The sequence below is a fragment of the Rhizophagus irregularis genome, chromosome 17, assembly GCF_026210795.1.
Source record: "Rhizophagus irregularis chromosome 17, complete sequence".
NCBI lineage: Eukaryota > Fungi > Glomeromycota > Glomeromycetes > Glomerales > Glomeraceae > Rhizophagus > Rhizophagus irregularis.
Window position 1 is genome coordinate 707,883 of NC_089445.1, and position 19,950 is coordinate 727,832.

Genomic DNA, 19,950 nt, shown 5'->3' on the forward strand with positions numbered 1-19,950 from the left:
ATCATATAATGCAGCAGAAATTTCATGATTATAGCTGAGTTTATTATAATATGAAATATTTCTTATAATATATTTTAGTTTTATTAATTACTTACATTAATTAACTACTTTTAGTATTATTATTGCTTTTGACTTATAAATATTCAATTATAAGTATCAGTTTAATTATTATAACATTAGTAAAATTGCTTTATTAGTTAGTTAGTTAGTTAGAGAAGTTTCTTGAGATTTGCATAGTTGATGAATCATATAATAAACATATGGAACTTATACAAAATGGTAATAGAAAGATTTTTACAGATAATTGCAATAAGAAAAGAATAATTGATTGATAAATCATATTAGTATAATAGATTAATATTGATAAGTTCAAACTGTCATGTATAAATATATATAGGGCAATATTTTCTTTTGAATAAAAGTTGTTAGCACCTGAGTCAAGTTTAGATTGTATTATCTGAAGTATTATTTTTTTTATATGATTTGATTGTTAGTTTTTTTACAGTATTATGTACTTACCTTTGTGTTTTATTATTATTTATTTGATAGATTTTTTTTTATCCTTAAGAAACTCTTACATTATTTTACCAGAATTACACTTTTATTGCTAATATTCTATTGAAAATTATTAGTAATACATGTATATTTTGTTACAATATTATTGAGACACCTATAATCTTGACTGTTTGACAATTAATCAACTTGATATCTCCAACGTTAGTTATCACTTCAAACCAGATTTATAGTGATAACACTTACTAAAATTCTTCTGTTAACATAACGAAAACATGAATTATATGATAAATTGTTTGATTGTAGGCAACACCCTTTCTGAACTTTTTAAAATCAATGTTAAAAGAGGAGAAACCGTTATGGGGCTCAAAAAGATCATCCTTGAAGAGCAGAATTTTGACGATCTTTCTTTCAAGCTGTGGAAAGTTGATATTCCTTTTTGTGGGCAGGATGAGAAATTAATAAAACTCATTGCTGACTGTTTTAATATAAGGGAAGATCTTGAAGGCTTGGAAATGAAAAATACTGATAATATTGATCTCTTTAAACTCTTTTTAAATAATGACGAAAAGAGTATACATATTCTTGTCGAATCACGTATCAGTTTCAAAATTTGCACTGAAAAAATGGAACTTGTCCAAAATGATACTATTGTCGATAACAATTCTTCGACAAAAGGTTTGATCAAATTTACGCCTAAAGGATTTAAAATTGTAGTAAATAACGAGTTAGAATTTAGCTCATTTAAAGAATTCATCCAACAAACAAAATCTAATCTACACAAAAAATCCTCTAAGGAAAACTTAAAGGTCAGTAAAGATCTGGTTTTGATACATCTAATCAAATATCTCATGAACTTATTTATTTCTAGATATACATTCACGAATTGGATATTATGTTGGACTGGCCTACATTTCGACTTAGGGTACTTCATGAGAGAAAAATTAACAGAGGTTTGAGAAAGCTCTGCAAAGACTTAGGTGATTTAGGTATGTGATAATTGAAGGTAAATCCAAAATATAACTGTACCTGATTAATATCTACAATTATAGAAGCTAAAGCAGTTCCGGAAGTTGGCGATCGTAAAATTCAACATATATCTGATGGTGGTATGGCTGTTGCTTCCGTTCTTTTTGCAGAAGAATATGCAAAAGTAATTCCAATAATCTATGCATATCCGGGGAAGGTTGACGGAAAAGCCTACATCATTGCTGTATTAAATCCGGCCGAAAAGTCAGATGTTCATCTTAGGAAAGTGTCAGCAAAGTTCAAAGGTTTTCCAGTAATAATTGGTTACGGGACCTTTGAACCACTTTATCGCAATCGTCATGATACTTTGTCATCAGGAGTTAGCATTGGCGATCTTTCTATAAGCAGTACGGCTACACTAGGAGCTTTTTTTAAAACTACATCCCGTGGATTATGTGTAAGTAACAAAAGACGGATCTTAATTTGAATGATTTATTAATTATGAATAAAATTTAAAAAAAAAAAATTTTCTTTTAATAAAGACAACAACAGAAGAAAAAAGATATATAATTACCGTAGACCATGCAGTAGGGGAGGTGGGTTCAACCGGGCACAATAGATAATGTATGGTATTGATTGTACCTTTCTGTCATTTTTTATAACACCGTTTCTGTAGGGTTCACTTGATGATTCTTGTGCTACGATCAAGTGTAAATCTTTTAAACGTAATGAGCGTGGATGCTTGCTTGATTACGCTTTTTGTGAAATCAACAATAACCGCAACATATCAGAGCCTCCGTATAAATCTCATATTGCTATTAATGGAATCAAAGATTTTGTGGGAACTGATTTAAAATCATTATACAAACCCGAAGTACCTATTCAGAAGATCGGAAGAACGACAGGGCACACTGAAGGATCGACAAGAGATTATTTGTATACCCTCACTAATTTTTCACCGTTCAATTTTGTCAAGGCTATATTAGTGTTAGATGAATACGGCGATGCTTTTAGTAAGTAGTATCATTTTTCCGGTCATATTCATCGAAAACAATCCGCTTATAATTAATTTGTTATACATAGGTGCGAAAGGAGATTCGGGATCTCCTGTTTTCGACGAAAATGGCATACTATGGGGGATTTTACATGGGCGTAATGAAAATCATGGATCATGTGCCGTTGTGCCCATCAATGAAATTTTAGATGATGCTAGACAAAACGGAATGGATTTTCGGTTGATGTAATTAACTATGCGTGCTTATATGTGATTTATTTATGTAAATTGCATTTTTTACACCCTGATTCTTTAAAATAAGCATTACTACATAGTGTTCTAAATAGTATTTTAATATATATCCTTTAATTTTTAATATATTACAATATTAAAGTAGATTGAGTAATATTTTTACAATCGCAAATATAAATTTTATCCCGAAATGTGATTCATCGAACAGATTTAACAAAAAACTTTTCCAATCTAATTAGCAAGATTTAAGAAAATATTATCTGTCTTTTCGAATTTATGAACTCGTTTCGTCTGGCTCATAAAATATAGACCGCTTATATGAAAATGCATGTACTGCAGAAAATGAAAGGATAAAGGCTAATCAGGCGGAAATTCTGTGCTGGAGAAGCTTTATTATTTAGATTCTGAAGAATTCTATATGCTGGCAGTTCCTCCCAAGGGATGAATTCAAAGACTTATTTAATAAACATTATTTTATCAAAATTTTGTATGTGCAAAGCGCAAACTAAGAAACTAAGAATTTTTTGGGCATAAGCGAAGAATATATTTTATTGTCATGTGAATTTCCAGTTGTCACAACACGTATGACTGATTATATGTTGAAATCTCACTTATCTCATGAGATCAATTTCTAAAAGTCGTTTCACAAGTTTATCCAAGTTTATCATGTATCAATATATAAACTATTCACGATATTAATTATAAATAATTCAATAAAGAAATGTTGCGTTCAACATTATCATTACCGGTATCATCACAAGTTTTAACAAGAAAAATTTTACTAATTCGAAATATATTACCTATTAATTTACATAGAGGTATTGTATTAATATTAAATATGAAATATAATTATAAATGAATATAATGAATATAATAATACTTTAGATAAAAAAAAATTAGAATTACGAGCACACTATGCATCAAGTACAAATGCACAAATATCTAATCTTCAAAAAAGTATACTTGCAGTATCATCAGCATTTACAGCATTCTTTGATCCAAAAAGAGGAGGTAAACTTCTTTTTTATTTTCATTCATTGTTATAAACAACTTATTTTCATTTTTTCCTTAATAGATATGATAGCGACATTAGGAGAGACAACGGGATCAATATTTGTCAATGAAATGAGAGATAATATGTTACGAGACAAAACAGGGCGGAGAATTCTTCGAGAACGTCCACGAATTCATTCAAGTACAATAGATATTCCATATTTACGTTCATTACCATTAGGAACATTTGGTAAAGAATACACAAATTTTTTGGATGAACAAAAAGTAACGCCAGATACAAGAGTCAAAGTACAGTATATTTATGATGATGAATTAGCTTATGTCATGCAAAGATATAGGGAATGCCATGATTTTTTTCATACTTTAACTAATTTACCTACAAATGTTGAAGGTGAATTGGCATTAAAATGGTTTGAGTTAGTTCAAACTGGATTGCCTATGACTTTATTGAGTTCTATTTTTGGGCCTATAAGACTTTCTTTTAAGGAAAAAGAAAGATTATTTAAAAAATATGTCCCTTGGGCTTTACAATGTGGATCTCAATGTAAATTTTTATTGAATGTTTATTACGAAGAATGTTGGGATAAAAATATTGAAGAAATGAGAAAAGAGTTAGGAATTTATCTTGTAGATTAGAAGAACTTTGTAATTTTATTAATTTAATTTTTTTTTCTATCAATAATTATACTTTATACCCCATATAAAGCTTTATATTCTTTCATCTTTATTAAGTGTTCATCATAATCACCTTTCTCTTCAATATATTCAATAATTTGATCTAAATTAACAATAGCTTTAACAGGAACACCAAAATCACTTTCGATTTGTTGTACAGCAGATTTATGTCCAGTTCCTTTTTCTTGTCTATCGACAGCGATAAGAACACTAGAGACCTTCGCTCCATGCTTTGAAATGATTTCAAAACTTTCTCTAATAGAAGTACCAGCCGTAATAACATCATCAATAATTAATATTTTTCCACTAAGAGATGCTCCAACGATATTACCGCCTTCTCCATGATCTTTTATTTCTTTTCTATTAAATGAATATGGTATATTTTTTTTGAATACATCTGATAATGCTATAACTGTTGAAGATATTAATGGTATGGCTTTATATGCCGGTCCAAATATTCCATCATAAGCTAGTTCATGTGAATATGATTCTATGGTTTTTGCATAATATTTACCAATTTTTGATAATGATTCTCCCGTACTGAATTTTCCAGTATTCAAAAAATATGGACTTATACGACCAGATTTTAATGTAAACGAACCGAAACTTAAAATTTCTTGTGAAATTAAGAACTCTATAAATTCTCTTTGATATTGTTCAAGTGCCATTGCCCAACTGAAAAATTAAGATCTATTGATGAAAATATTACTCGTTATTATTCTGAGAGTAAAATATTTTCTCGTTATGAAGTCACACATACGTGAATCACGTGTAAGTGCAGCGAAATCTTGATTTTAAGGAGAAAAGGAGAAAAGGGAGAATCTTATTTTATAGTCAATTATCGGGACTAAGAACGCCAAGGGATTTATAATTATTAATAAATTATTAATTTGGGAGGAAATCAAAAAGTTACTCCCGATTAACATTACAAATTAGTAATCTTTATGCTATTAAGTAATCTTAATTATAGTAATAGTTAAAACAAACAAAACGTGATATAAATATTTAGTTAGCATTTGCATCCATTATCCATTGCATCGCAAAAAAGTTTACAATCAATGACGGTTTATTGGAATTACATTTATGGTAATCCTTTGTCGTACACTAAAACTTATAAATTTAAATCTTAAATTAGATATTTTTCAATAAATTTATTGTTTCTCCTTTTTCTTTTTTTTTGTTTTGTTTATGAAAAAGAAAATAGGTAATTAATAATATAATTAATGATAATAAAACTTGTAATATTAGTTTATAACTTAAAATAATAGTAAATAACTTAGAGAATGTCACAAGAAGATAATCAAAGTGTACCCCCTACTCAAGCTTCAGCGATTGCGGGCAGTAGTGTCAATAGTAGTGTTGAACCTTCCGAAGGACCACACAGAATATCGATCAATGATCCAAGATCAAATCCCACGACACCAACATTATTGACGCCTAAATTACGTCGGCTCAAATCTTATGATGACGATGATGACGATGACGATGATTACGATTATGATTCTGGCGATTCTAAAAGACGTAAAAGAAAAGGTTTAAGAAAACGGCATTCATATAGACGTAGAAAATCTAGTGTATCATCTCATGTGGAAGATGACGCAATTGATGAAAATCAAAATGAAGACGAAATCGATGAGGATGAATCTGATCATGAACCTGTCACTCTTAAAGATAGACAAGAAGTAAGTTGAATGTATGCTAGTTATTTTTACTGATTTATAATACGGATTAGACCTTTTAATTCATATTTACGATTAGGCTATCAACATTACTCATCCGTTTGGTTTACCAATATGGAAACCGGCGTTATATAAAAAATCTCGGTCTGTGACGCGTAATGCGAATTCAGCGCTTCATTCAGTACCATCTCCAGATTTATATATTAGTCCTGGTAACATTTTTTGGGCAATATGTTTTGGATGGTGGTTAGCAATGATATCATTTGTTGTATCAATTATATTATTTTTGACGCCATTTGAAGGATGGAGGTACGCACAAGTATTACAAGAATTAAGTTTATATATACTTTGGCCATTCGGTAAATTTGTCGAAAAAGACGATGATTGGCTTGATGATACATCAAGTCATGAACAACAAACTGACTATTTTAGTCATCATGATGTGGATATCGAGGAAAGTGAGACTAGACCTTTATTGGGAAGAAGTCTTTATATAAATTCAAGAAGAAATAGCCGTTCAGAAAAATTTAATTTATTTGAAAAGTTGGATGAAATTGGTCCATCAGGCGTTTTCTTTTATTTCTTATTCTACACAGTTCTAGGTAAGTCACAAGAAATTGGTCATTTTATTATATAATATGTGAACATAATTTAACAAGTTATTTATCAATATTTTAGCCCCATCATTTTTTTTCGTTTCAGTCATATGTTGGTTATCAGTATTTCCAATACCAATGGCAAAATTAATATTTGAATTACTTAAACACTTAAATAGAAAACCGTTATCATTACATTTTAAATCAGGATCATCTCGAACAACATCAAGATCAGCAGTATTATTATGTACATATAGAGCTTTTGGATTGCAATATTACAAGTATACATATGAAGGGATTAACATAATGTTTATAAATTTAATGCCGATAGTATTCTTTGTTATTATAGATGATCGATTTCTTAAACATAAATTTAAAGATTATTTTTTTTCAACAGAAGAATTTATATTTGCATTATCATTAGCATCAGTTATACCCTTAAGTTATTTTATTGGTACAGCAGTAGCTTCTATTTCAGCTCAATCATCTATTGGTTTGGGAGCTGTTATTAATGCAACTTTTGGTAGTATTATTGAAATTATTTTATATGCTATTGCTTTAAATAGAGGCAAAGGTAAATTAACGGAGGGTAGTATTATTGGAAGTATTATGGCTGGTGTCCTGTTAATGCCTGGTGTTAGTATGGTAAGTGGTGGTTTTAAAAGAAAAGAACAAAATTTTAATTCTAAAAGTGCAGGTAATTTTATGAAAAAGTTTCCTTTTTTAAATATAAATAAATATATGTGTATGTACTGAATTTATTTATTGAATTTTACAGGAGTGACATCAACCATGCTTATTATGGCTATCATTGGTGCATTTACTCCAACTTTGTTCTTTCAAACATATGCTCCTGTAAGTTTGTTTTTTTATTTTAAATAATTTTAATAATTTTATTTATTTCTTTTTTAAAAAAAAAGTAATTAATTTTTATTGCTTTTTATTAGTATAAAATGTCTTGTAAACCGTGTGATGAAACATTATTTGCAGAATCTTGTCAGATATGTTCGCACTCAGAAGTTGAACCGATCGAAACTCCATTATACAAAGATCACGTCAAACCATTGATGTATTTCTGCTCAATAATTCTTTTATTGGTAAACATCTCCTTAAACCTTTTTTTTTTTCATCAAAAGTTTATTCACTATTACTAACAGAATGATGACATGTTGTGTAGTCATATTTAATTGGATTATGGTTTTCATTACGTACGCACGCAGCATTAGTTTATCAAACACCACAAGAACGACCGGAACGACCACAATCCATATATCAACGTTGGGTTCCTGTAAATATTATTCAACAACTACTTCCACACTCACCAAATTTCCTACAACAACAACAGCAACATATTAATCCACAGAATGAACATTTACCACCACCATTACCAAGAGCTATGTCAGCACCTAGTTCAGCGATTCCAATTCAAAGTATACTTGTTCATAATGATGATAATACAATTAATTTAGCTAGTGTAGCTAATCAACCAACAATTAATTTAAGACATGCTAATGAACCTGAAGAAGCAGAAGAAGAAGAAGAAGAAGAAGAAGTTCGTGGTCATGATTCTCCTAATTGGGGTAAATTTAAAAGTGGATTCGTATTATTATCTTGTACTGCTTTATATTCTTTCATTGCAGGTAAGAGAATTTTTTAGTTTAAAAAGTCTTCCATGATTTTTAAAATATTAATTTGAATATTTTTTTTTCATTTTTTTTTTTAGAAATTTTGGTTGAGAATGTTACATTTGTTTTAAAACATGTTAATACGACAGAAAAAATATTAGGATTAACTCTGTTTGCTTTAGTACCAAACGTAACAGAATTTCTTAATGCAATGTTATTTTCTTTATATGGAAATATTGCTCTTAGGTAAATTAATTTTTCTTTTTTTTTCTTTTTTTTTAAAAAAAACAAAAAAAAACTTAATTTTAATATTGATTAATTTTTTTTATTTCATTTTAATTTAATTATAGTATGGAAATCGGTTCAGCTTATGCATTACAAGTATGCCTTTTACAAATCCCAGCTATGGTAGCATATTCTGCTTGGGTTAATAGAGGCAAAACAGTTGATCAACAGAAAGATCGCACATTCACGTAAGTCATCAACCCTTCTAATTTTCTTTTTTTCTTTTAAAAAAAAAAAAAAAATTTTTTCTAAACCAAAATTTTTTTTATTATTATTATAGGTTGGTATTTCCCAAATGGGATGTATTTGCTGTAGTATTTTCAGTATTTTTATTAACTTATACTTACATAGAAGGAAAATCAAATTATTTTAAAGGATCTATATTAATTTTATCTTATGCGGTATTAATGGCTGGATTTTTCTATGCTCCTTCTAATTATGATAGTTATATTTTTTAAAATTATAAATTACAATTATTTATTTATTTATTACATTTTTTTTCTCTTCATTTTCTCATAATTATAATATAATTTAATGGAAAATATATTGAATTAAAATTAAATTTATAAATTTATAATAACTGGTACATAATATTCATCATGTTTAAAAATTTTTTACTGTATATAACATAATATACCAATCATATAAAATAAAAAAATATATATATATACAATAATAAAAAGTCTACAGTATTCTTAATAAGTGAAAAGAATTTTTTTTTGAAAAGGTGATAGTTATTATGTTTATTAATAATTTAGGAGATATTAATATAATAATCATAATATAAAATTTTGATAAATAACAATTAAAACAGATGAAAATAATTTTCTTTTTTTTTTAAAAAAAAAATAATAATAAATAATTAATTAAACCTTAACAGAAATAAATAATTTTCTAATTTAATTTTAGGTTATAATTTTTTCTTTATGACTAGATTATCATTAAGAGGAATTTTAATTATCTAATTAATTCCAATCTTCATCATCATCATCATCATCGTCATTGTTATTTAAACTTTTATTTCTTTGTTTAAGCTAAATAACAGATGTATAATATATCAATAATAAATTATAATGAATATGTCACAATATAAAAAAAAAAGAAAATATTAAATCAAACTTACTGCATCAGCAAGGCTCATCTGTCCACTTTGTCGCGGTGGTGCTGGTGGCTAAATAATTAATATAAAATATTAAATATGATATCTAACTGATAAGATAATAAATGACTTTAGAAATTTAACAAACATACCTTTGATCCTGAAGTCCCTGGTCTTGGAGGAGCAGGAGGCTTTCCTCCGGTCGAAGGTCTAGGTGGAATTGTCGGTTTAGAAACTACCGGTGGTGGAGTTTTCTTAGCTGTTATATATAATTATTAATCTTACTATGCTTATCAATAGTAAAAGTTGATTTGTGAACAAATATTTACATACCAGATCCCACTGTTTTTCTCGAAGGAGCGACTGGACGTTCATTTTCAGTATCTTCAGTTGAATTTACAGTTTCAGAAGCCTAAATTTTTTTGAAAAAAATAAAAGATTTTTAATTCATGTTATAGGTAGTATTAAATAAAAATAACTTACCCTAGCAGCAGCTTTTTTAGCCTCAAGAGCAGCCTTCCATGGAGGTACACCACTTGCACTATTAACAGGCGCCATACCTGGGAATACAGGTACAGGAGCTGAGGAATCGTTATAACTTTTACTTGTTGGATTTGAAATAGAAGTACTAAAACGAGATTTTTTTGCAGGCTCCTTTTCTTCTGCTTCTTCTTCAGCAGCAAATTCTTGCGGAGGTTCCTTTTTCTTTTCTTGGGGAGCAGGTGGAGGTTTACGTCTAGCTGGTAATGCAGGATTTGTTTTTGGTGCTACTTTAATCTCTTCCAAGTAGTTACTTGGTACCCATCCTTGTTTACCATCTTTTTTAGCTAACCACCAACCATTATCATCTTTTTGAAGAATTTCTAATGTATCCCCAGATTTAAATGGTAATTCTCCTGTATCTTCCGTTAAAAAATCATAAACGGCCTTAAAAGTTGGATTTGTAGGTGGAGGTGGAGGTGAAGGTGGTTTTTGTGGTGCAGGAGGCGGTGGTGGTGGTGGAACCCCTTTACCTGGACCAGTAGATGTTCTTTTATAATTAGTTGTAGCTGCTGTATCTGGATCTGGAGTAATAACTGGTGGTGGCTTCTTTATAGGTTTTGAGGCAGTTACTTTTTTTTTAGGACCACCTGGTTTTAATAATTTTCCAGAAGTGATAGGTCTCGGTGGAGGCTCTTTTTTTGGACAAGGAGGATCCGATAAACTATCTGCAGGTTCACCACTAGACACACTAATTGTATGACTTTTATATACATCATTCTTTTTAATACTTTCATCTTTAACAACTTTGAGTGTGGCAGTCTTGTTCAATTTTTTACAATATTCTATTTGTGGTGCAATGTTAACTTGTACTCTTGATCCTGTTCTTTGTAATAAATGAACAAGTAATTCTGTTTTGAAAAGACATGAAAATATTGGATCTCCTAATTCTTTAGTCGGATTATTAACGTGAAGTACTACCCAATCATCTCTTAAATTTGACAAGCTGACTCCAGTAATTGAGATTAATGGAATATTTCTTTCAACATTCATTGTTAAAAGTTTCTTTTCAATTGTCGATATAATAATATATATTGCTTTATCAGTCTACAAAAAAAAAAAAATTAATTCAAGTTAAAATAAATTCAGTTAAAGAGAAAAAAAAATTTTTTACCAAAATCAAATATCTAGGACTCGGTTTACTAGATCTTCCAAGACGACCAACAAGTAATTGAATCTTGCTACTAAATGCTACGAGTTCATTAGCTAATAATAAAAAATAAAATTAATATATTTTCTCCCAAAATAATCAATATTCCTTTATCATTTTTCCTTTTTGAATTTACTCACTTCCAAAATTGCAAACCCTTCTTAACTCTTCACCACTTTCGTCATTAACATATAAATAATCTCCCATAAATTTTCTCATACTCAATAAACTCATTCTTCTTCTTTCTTTTCGTTGTCCCAGTATTTGATGTCCATAATCTCTTAATTGTACATAAATTATTTGATCTTTGTTCTTATTCCAACATCTTTGTATACGCCTAGCGCACTCATTCTTATATCTCACATAATTTCTATACGCTCGCTGAATTCTCATTGCCATATTATGCCAATATCTATCACGTAAATGTTCAAGTGCCCAAATCTTAATGGATTTTAAAAGAAGAATTTAATATAAAGAAAGAAATGTTATTAAAAAAAAATTTCCAAGTTTTTATGTTTACCGTTTCTGGATGTCTAATAAATGCTTTTGTAACACCCATTTGCCATTCCTCAGCCGCAATACCGCAATCTTTTAAAATGGTTTGTGTACCAGATTTCTGATCACCTTTCCAAATATAATCTCCAGCATAAGAAGTTTTCTTCGATAACAAATAAAATCTAAATAATCATCAATTATTTAAAATACAATATTAATAAATAATTTACTTCCTACCCCTTCTTTCAGAATATATTACCTTTCTATGAATTTATCAAATGTTTGTCTATAAGCGAAACCAGCCCTACGTACTCTAATATTTTCATTTAATCCAAGATATTTAATTTGATGTAAAACCATTTTTGAATCATATTCTGAAGGACTCTTGTTTTGATTTGGTTTTATGGTACGTATATAAGAAGGTTGAGATTGCATTAATTTTTTCACCAATTCATTTGCTGATGCCTAAATAAAAAAAAAAGTTATTTTTAAAAAAAAATTCAAATCCTCCTCTTCCCTCCTTGAATCACTCACGTACCTTAATTTTATCACTTGCGGTAGGAGGTCTCTTTTTAGAATCTTTATCCACACGATTAGGGAATAATGCACTCAAGAATTTATTATCACTTGAGGCAACTAACTCCAATATATCCTTTACCAACTGATCTTTGTTCTTATCAGTCATACCAGGTATAGAATATAAGACATCACCGGCATAATGTTTAACTAAAAATTTACTACCTCTACTCTCAAAATGAGGGTTTGAACTTAAAAATCCTAATCGTTGAACAAAACTATTATCAGCAGCTTCAGGGTCAGCATGAGCAGTAGCACAAGCATCATTCATGGCAGCAAATAAACCCGGAGGTCGTTTTTCTTCTATTAAATCGCATACTACTTTATTATTAAAAAAATCTATTGGTGTCCATTTAATTTTTTCATTGACATATTCTTCTTGTTCAGCTTTTAACGTTAATTCAATGAATATTTGTTGTAATTTTTCATTAACGTAATTTATACATAATTGTTCAAATGAGTTTTCTTCAAAAATTTCAAATCCATAAATATCCAACACTCCAATTACATAGGATGATTGTGATCGTGAACGTAATGCTTTATTTACACGTTCTACTATCCATTCAAATAGATTATTATATATCGCTTTGGCCAATGCATCTCTCACGGCTGATGCCTATATTACATTATAAAAGAATTTTTAATATGTAAACCCGAAAATTTCAAAAGAAAAATAAATAACAAGATACCTGAACGGGATTAAGAGGAACGTCATATACAGAACCACGACGCCCTCCACGCGTTGTTTCAATTGTACGACTTGTTAAAACCTATTATATTAGTGTTAAAATTTTTTTTTTTTTTCCATGAAGAATTATAACATGAAAAATACCTTGTTTAAAGCTGCTGAATCTACATCCATTAAATGACCAATGTAATTTGTAACTATATATATAATATAAATAAATTAGTTCATAATCGACTCAAAAATTATGTCGAGATTGTCTATATCTACCATTTTCATCATTGATAACTGAATTTCCATCATCTCCCTCGTCGAATAAAACGTTTCCCAACCATAATATTATTGCCAACATTCTAAAAATATCATCTTGCTCATGTTTTTGAAGTCCAATAACCTCCATCGCTTTCTATAATTTTACCATCATTAAGTATATAATATGGCTTGCAATAATAAAAAGAGATATAAATCATTACCAAAGTCTCTTCAAAATCTTCTACATCATCAATACCATCAACATCTAAACAATCACTTTTACTAGTATATAAATAACTTTCAGGACCCTGAATACCAAATTGTTCTATAAAGAAACATTTTTGTTAGAATCTTTTTAAGGGAAATCAGTATATCTGAAAAATGACGTACCTTGATATTCAGAAGAAGCGGCTTTAGTGAATTGATAAAATATATGGAAATTACGTTCATTCTCAATTTGTCCAACAACGCGTCCCTATTTAAATAAAGAAATGTTAATAATTCCTTTAAAAAAATCTGAATTACTCTTAAATGTATCTTTGGCCGAAAAATGAGACCAAAAAAAAAATGTCTTCACCTTCTCTAATAAATAATTAGTAATAATAGCACCAACAGGCTCTCCGTTACTATTAAATTGAATTTCTAAATATTTTCCCTGAAAATTTTAAACCAAACTTAATTATTCAAAATTTAATAACTTCCAAAATTAATAGGTAATTAATTAATAACTTACATGACGACTTGAATTATTATTTCTAAGTGTTTTAGCACAACCAAAACTTTCCAATAGAGGATTCGTAGCTAAAACCATATCTTTAATTTCCTTAATTGAAGAGGTCGCACCACCACTAACTGTTGCAATATATTGCATAATCTGTAAAAAAAAATAGTAAAAAAAAATATTAGATTAATTAAATATATTTGTATGATGAAACAATTATCACTTGATTTAAATAAATTACCCTCTTAGCAGCCTCTGAGTTTTTTTTTTAAAAAAGTAATAATAATAATAATAATAAATAATGAATTCATTATCATTTCAAACTTTTAAAATTATAATAAATACTAACCAGTTTTCCCAGCACCAGATTCACCACTAAAATTTATAATAAATTATTAATATAATAAATAATAATTAAATCATTGTTTATTTGCATTATTAGCACAAAATACCTAATAATAATACATTGATTTTCTTTATAACTATTCATATGATAATATGATGATTCGGCAACAGCATAAACATGAGGAGGCATCTAAATATTAAAAAAAAAAAAAACTTTTCAGTGAATAAAAGTTAAGATTAAACAAATAAAAAAATCAATTTCATTATATATATTACCTCCAATCTATTTTTACCAGTATAACTACGCAAGATCTCATCTGTATATATACCCAAATCTTTGAATGGATTTACACTGATCAGTACATGACCAATATATGTCTATTAATTGAATGTTAATAAAAATTTATCCAATCTGAAATACACTCTAAAAATTTTAATCAACAAAAAAAAAATGATTCATTCCAGAATTTTGATTTAATTACATACATATATTTCAGCATTTTCAAACCTTTTCTTTAAATTTTCGTTAATAGCTTCATTATTAACTTTACTCAACATAGTCATATCAGCTATTCCAACTTGCTTTTTCTTAAAACCTTCTTTCCAATCTGCTTTTTCAAACTTTCGATCTTTTGTTGTTGATTTTTTTGGAGGCTTAATAAATCAAACAGGTATTATATTAAAAATTGTCTTAAATAAAAGCATTTTAAACGAAATACTTTGAATAAATACCATGTTTAATAACTTGATTTTTTTATGAATTAAAAAAAATTATGTGTTTCTAACGAAATAAAAAAAAATCAATCGAAACCCTTTATAAACGGGACAAGTGTATCACAAGCCCGATTTATCGGCTTGCATGGGGTTTGTACGAGGACACTAATTCCGCAGGATTTTTTCAAACCGCCTGACCTCAGTGACCTCAGGAGTCAGGGCTCAGGGGGTAATCAACTATTGCCGTTAGAATGATCTTTGTTTTGAGACAACCTGATCGAAATTAACGGTGAAGCCTTTTAAAGTCTTAAGAGGCCTATTTTTTTTTAAAAAAAAAATAAAATAATAATTTCTTTTAACATTTGTAAGATTCTGTAAAAAAAAGGGGTTTTTTTTTAAAAAGAAACTTTTTATATAAATATTTAAAGTCAAAAAAAAAATAAATAAATAATAATTAAATGGAAAGATACTAATAAAGAAAACTTTTTGATGTTTTTTTAAAAAAAAAAAGAGTACTTTTCCCTGAATAATTGTATAGTAATGAGAAGGATTATTAATAAGTTTAAAGAAAAAGTTTGAGAAAAATAAAAATTGTAAAAATTTTCAAAAGATGAAATAAAATGGACAATATTTAAGTGATCACGTGATTCAAATATCGATATTAGGATTAAAGGCTTTAAAGGCCATACATCCAATACTCATCCAATAGTGAACCAACATCTGAATACTTCTTCAAGCCAATTAATCTTAAAATATTCACAACAAAAAAATTTTTTTGTTAGATCTTCATTCAGTAAGCACTTTCTGTTTTTGATCAACAGCAAAAAATTCTAACTTTAAAGAAAAATCAAATCAGTACAATGAATAATAATAAGATATACAGTAAATCAACTAAATCATGATTTTTTAAGATTTATACCAATAAGATTATTAGGGGTGATACAGAATTCAGCTGAACCAAAATTGCAACCAAACTAAAAAAAAACTTTAAAATTTTTTGGATATTAAACTTTAAGAGAATTAAAGTCAAGCAATTATAGACAATTCCATATATATTCTAGTTATATTCTAAGTATAATATAATTATATAGTAATTAAATAGTATATAGTATATATTACTCAAGTACTCCAGGTATTTTATACATTTTACGATATACTGTACATTATTATTGACTGTTCTTTATTCCTTTCTCATGAATAAAATTTAAAATATTTTTGATACTGCACATGTTTCAGATAAATGATTATTCGCCCCTAAGTATACCCCCTAGCATATGACTATATAATATCTTTGAAACAATGAAACCTTAATAATTGAGGCTTAGCCAATTTGTCTAGAAGTTCAATCGCATTATTTTAGTAGTTAACTTTAGGTTTAGATTTTAGGTATTATAGTTATGATAAGGTCATTTTTATGTAACTTTAAACATGTTTCATTCGATAAATGATGTCGCACAAAAGGCAATTAAGATTCAGGGATAAGATTATGAAGATTACAAATTTATACTAATTTATACTAATTTATACTGTGCGTAAAAAACTATATATACATTTTTGATTATATACCAAATTATATAATATTTATAAGAAAAAAAATAAAAAACGGTTAATTTCTAATTTTATATATAGCGAGAAAGTTGATTCTTTCAATTTAAAATTTAATTGGATCAACGTCATATATTCTACATTGCATACAATAATGACGTCAAATTTTTCAGTTGGGCAAATGAAAAAGGTGTACTAAAAAAAAAAAGAGAAAAAGAGAAGACAAATGCAGGTTCAGTTTGTTTATAATTTTTGTAGCCAATCGAAAATTATTTATTATTTTTTTTTTCTTTATTAATGCAAAATGAATGAAACTTTGTGTTATACATGTTATATAATACCATATAAAATTACTAGTCGATCATTCGTCAATTTTACACTGATACAAGGGAAACTTCATATTGCATTATCTATTACAAAAGTTATATAAAATCCCTGTTTAAGTTAAATTAAACATCCAAATAACACATTGTTTTAATTATATTGTATACGTTGTTGTATCAAGGGTTTATATTTAGTTAAAAGGAAATTCGGAATTATCCCCGAATTATATATTATATATTATATATTATATATATATATATATATATAATATTATATTATTTAGGAAAATATTGGATTGGATCAATTTTTTTAAAGTATATAAAAGTATATGCGAAGTATATTTAATATTTTGTAATTATTATATTAAAATGATGATAATTTTCGATCGATCGATATGTAAGCAAAAGTAAAAAGACCGAAAATATTTGCAATATTCTTCCGAATTTTTTGACATATGTACAGAGGTTCTTCATAGTATTTAATTAATAAAACTTTAAATTAGCCAACATGTTATTTAATTTGCAAGTTTAGTGACTTGATATCTAATATGGTATAATGGCAAATAAACTTGAACACGAAAATTCAAAGAACAAATTAAAATTTATTATTCATCGACAATGATAGGCGTAAATTTAAGAATTTTTTTTTTTATAAACTTTCTTTATTCCATTATCAAAACAAACAACGCGAACGATTTTAAAGAAGGAAAAAAAAAAAAAAGAACTATAGGTTCTCACTTGTATATTAATAACTGCGGAGATTGACTTATTTATTATGTATGCATGACGATTAAATTAGGCATCAAGTCAAACTCTTTTAAATTTTTTGAAAACACAAAAAAAATATGCATATTTTAACCAATAAAATAAAAAAAAAATTGTAAACAATAAATAACTAGGACTCAGTAAAATAATCATGTGATAAAACAATTGACATTATAATATATATATATACACTCTTTATTTTCTCAAAATCTCTTTTTTTTTTTCTTTGTTAAATTCCTCTTTATTTATTTTTATTCATTAATCATTTTCTTTTTCCCTTTTTTTTTTTTTTCTTTTTTTTATAATTTTAAAAAGTCAAAAATGTCAACATCGCCATCTACATCACCGGCTCGCAAAAACAGTTATGAACAAGATGATGATTTATCATTCTTGGAAAAGTTTCGATACATAAACGGACGTAGATTTCATAATGAAGAAAGTACAGTAAATTATTACGTACCAAATGATTCAGAAGAATCAAACAGATTAAATTTACAACACTATTTATTGCGTCATATTTGGAAAGGAAATTTTTCTTCTCCTATTTCAGAAAAATTATCGGAAAGAAATGCAAGCGTATTAGATATTGGTTGCTGTGCTGGAACTTGGGTTCTTGATATGGCACAAAAATATCCTCAATCTTCTTTTATCGGAATTGATATTTCTCGAATGTACCCTTCATCGGAAAAAACCCCTTTAAATGTAATATTTTTACAACATAATATTTTAGAAGGTTTACCTTGGCCTCCTAACACATTTGATTTCGTATATAAAAGATTTTTATCTTTATCGTTTACTTTAAAGGATTTAACAAAAATGATTAATGAAATTACTCGTGTTACTAAAATTGGTGGATATATTGAAGTAATGAATTATGGTAATTCGATGAAAAATAGCGGAAAAGCTACAAAGAAATTAATGGATGCATGTAAGTTTTATTTATAAATTTCTTTAAAAAAAAATTTTTTTTTTTTAATTTTAAATTAATTTAATTATCATATTTTAATTAATTATACAGTAAAAGAATTTCATGAATCGAAAAGTATTTTTGTATTAAATATAAAAAAAAGTGTAAAGATGTTAGAAGATAACGGTAGTATCACAAATATTCAATATGAAGAAAAATTCACTCCAATAGGAAAATGGTGCGGTCAAACTGGTGAAATAGTAAGTTTTAAAACTTTCTTTATGATATATAATTATTATATATACTAACATTTTTTTTTATTATAGATGTTATCAAATTTTATGAGTGCATTTAATACATATAAATTATTTTTAGCGCCATTTATGAATATCACAATTGAGCAATTTGATATTTTATTAAATGAGATGGAAAAAGAATTTAATGATCATCAAAGTTATGTTCATACTTATCGTGTTTACGGAAAAAAATCTTTTGAAATTTGTGATATTTAAAATTAGTTAGTAAATAAAAAATTTATACAATTTATGTCATTTTATATTTAACAAAGTTTAATATTTACACAAGTGAAAAAAAATATTTTGAAAATAAAGACAGATCGACCAGATGTCACGCAAATATTAACTGTAACTTTAACGGGTCCAGTCCAAGGGTTCATTTAATCGTTTTGCAAATTAATACAATACAACGAATAAAAAGCTTTTAAAGATCTAAGAATTCATATACTGTATATAATATGTGCTAAGATGAATAAATTTGTATCGATCGTACTCCGTTTCACCCGTCCGTTTTTTTATTTCTTTAGATATCATTACAATTTATATCGCATCATATCACGACAATTACGGTATCACGAACAAATTCTATAACGAATATTTATTTATTGTTATGTTACTTTTTAATTAAATTTAAAATGAATTTTTTTTTTCCATTGATGCATAGCGACGTAAAAAAACGCCTTAAATAATTTTTAATATGGGCATAAAATTAGAATCTGTGAAATTATTATCATAAGTGTTTGTTATTTAAGGCGTGATATTGAAAAAGAATAAAAGAATTTTTTTAAAAAAAAGATGTTCTAGCAACCAATATAATTTTCTATGTTTTTAATCTAGAATTCCTCAATTATACTATATATAGCAATCCGGAATCCCGGATATAAAGATAATGGACTTTACCGCCAAGATGCCAAACCCGTTTGGTGAAAATTCAT

The 19,950-nt window shown here is 27.5% G+C and overlaps 6 protein-coding genes across 6 annotated transcripts; 4 read left to right on the forward strand and 2 right to left on the reverse strand.

Moving 5' to 3' along the window:
* Window positions 1-788: 788 nt before the first annotated feature.
* Window positions 789-2,726, forward strand: OCT59_008887 (uncharacterized protein; the record flags this gene model as incomplete). Its single annotated transcript, XM_025334029.2, has 6 exons — window positions 789-1,322; window positions 1,385-1,502; window positions 1,566-1,939; window positions 2,025-2,078; window positions 2,159-2,495; window positions 2,566-2,726. The coding sequence occupies 6 exons, from the start codon at window positions 789-791 to the stop codon at window positions 2,724-2,726; spliced, it is 1,578 nt and encodes a 525-aa protein (XP_025189432.2).
* Window positions 2,727-3,435: 709 nt separating this feature from the next.
* OCT59_008888 (uncharacterized protein) lies at window positions 3,436-4,378 on the forward strand (the record flags this gene model as incomplete). The annotated part of the gene is made up of 3 exons (XM_025334030.2): window positions 3,436-3,546; window positions 3,614-3,739; window positions 3,804-4,378. Exons 1-3 carry the CDS (start codon window positions 3,450-3,452, stop codon window positions 4,376-4,378), a joined length of 798 nt encoding a protein of 265 aa, XP_025189433.1. The 5' UTR covers window positions 3,436-3,449.
* Window positions 4,363-5,338, reverse strand: OCT59_008889 (uncharacterized protein). The gene is made up of 2 exons (XM_066133178.1): window positions 5,178-5,338; window positions 4,363-5,107 (listed from the first exon to the last, which is right to left on the reverse strand). Exon 2 carries the CDS (start codon window positions 5,083-5,085, stop codon window positions 4,432-4,434), a length of 654 nt encoding a protein of 217 aa, XP_065999647.1. The 5' UTR covers window positions 5,086-5,107; window positions 5,178-5,338; the 3' UTR covers window positions 4,363-4,431.
* Window positions 5,339-5,700: 362 nt separating this feature from the next.
* OCT59_008890 (uncharacterized protein) lies at window positions 5,701-9,305 on the forward strand (the record flags this gene model as incomplete). Its single annotated transcript, XM_025312530.2, has 9 exons — window positions 5,701-6,099; window positions 6,176-6,698; window positions 6,775-7,389; window positions 7,471-7,547; window positions 7,640-7,789; window positions 7,870-8,332; window positions 8,416-8,563; window positions 8,668-8,790; window positions 8,883-9,305. 9 exons carry the CDS (start codon window positions 5,701-5,703, stop codon window positions 9,058-9,060), a joined length of 2,676 nt encoding a protein of 891 aa, XP_025189435.1. The 3' UTR covers window positions 9,061-9,305.
* Window positions 9,306-9,323: 18 nt separating this feature from the next.
* On the reverse strand, window positions 9,324-15,200 carry OCT59_008891 (class II myosin; the record flags this gene model as incomplete). The annotated part of the gene is made up of 23 exons (XM_066133179.1): window positions 9,324-9,636; window positions 9,726-9,773; window positions 9,854-9,960; window positions 10,035-10,113; window positions 10,185-11,288; window positions 11,356-11,447; window positions 11,532-11,832; window positions 11,912-12,068; window positions 12,146-12,351; window positions 12,425-13,078; window positions 13,152-13,232; window positions 13,295-13,347; window positions 13,418-13,553; window positions 13,621-13,724; window positions 13,790-13,874; window positions 13,977-14,054; window positions 14,133-14,273; window positions 14,362-14,375; window positions 14,470-14,495; window positions 14,573-14,655; window positions 14,742-14,843; window positions 14,952-15,119; window positions 15,198-15,200. 23 exons carry the CDS (start codon window positions 15,198-15,200, stop codon window positions 9,568-9,570), a joined length of 3,891 nt encoding a protein of 1,296 aa, XP_065999648.1. The 3' UTR covers window positions 9,324-9,567.
* A 2,933-nt stretch (window positions 15,201-18,133) lies between these two features.
* OCT59_008892 (uncharacterized protein) lies at window positions 18,134-19,231 on the forward strand (the record flags this gene model as incomplete). Its single annotated transcript, XM_025312531.2, has 3 exons — window positions 18,134-18,740; window positions 18,831-18,979; window positions 19,046-19,231. 3 exons carry the CDS (start codon window positions 18,134-18,136, stop codon window positions 19,229-19,231), a joined length of 942 nt encoding a protein of 313 aa, XP_025189437.1.
* Window positions 19,232-19,950: the final 719 nt, after the last annotated feature.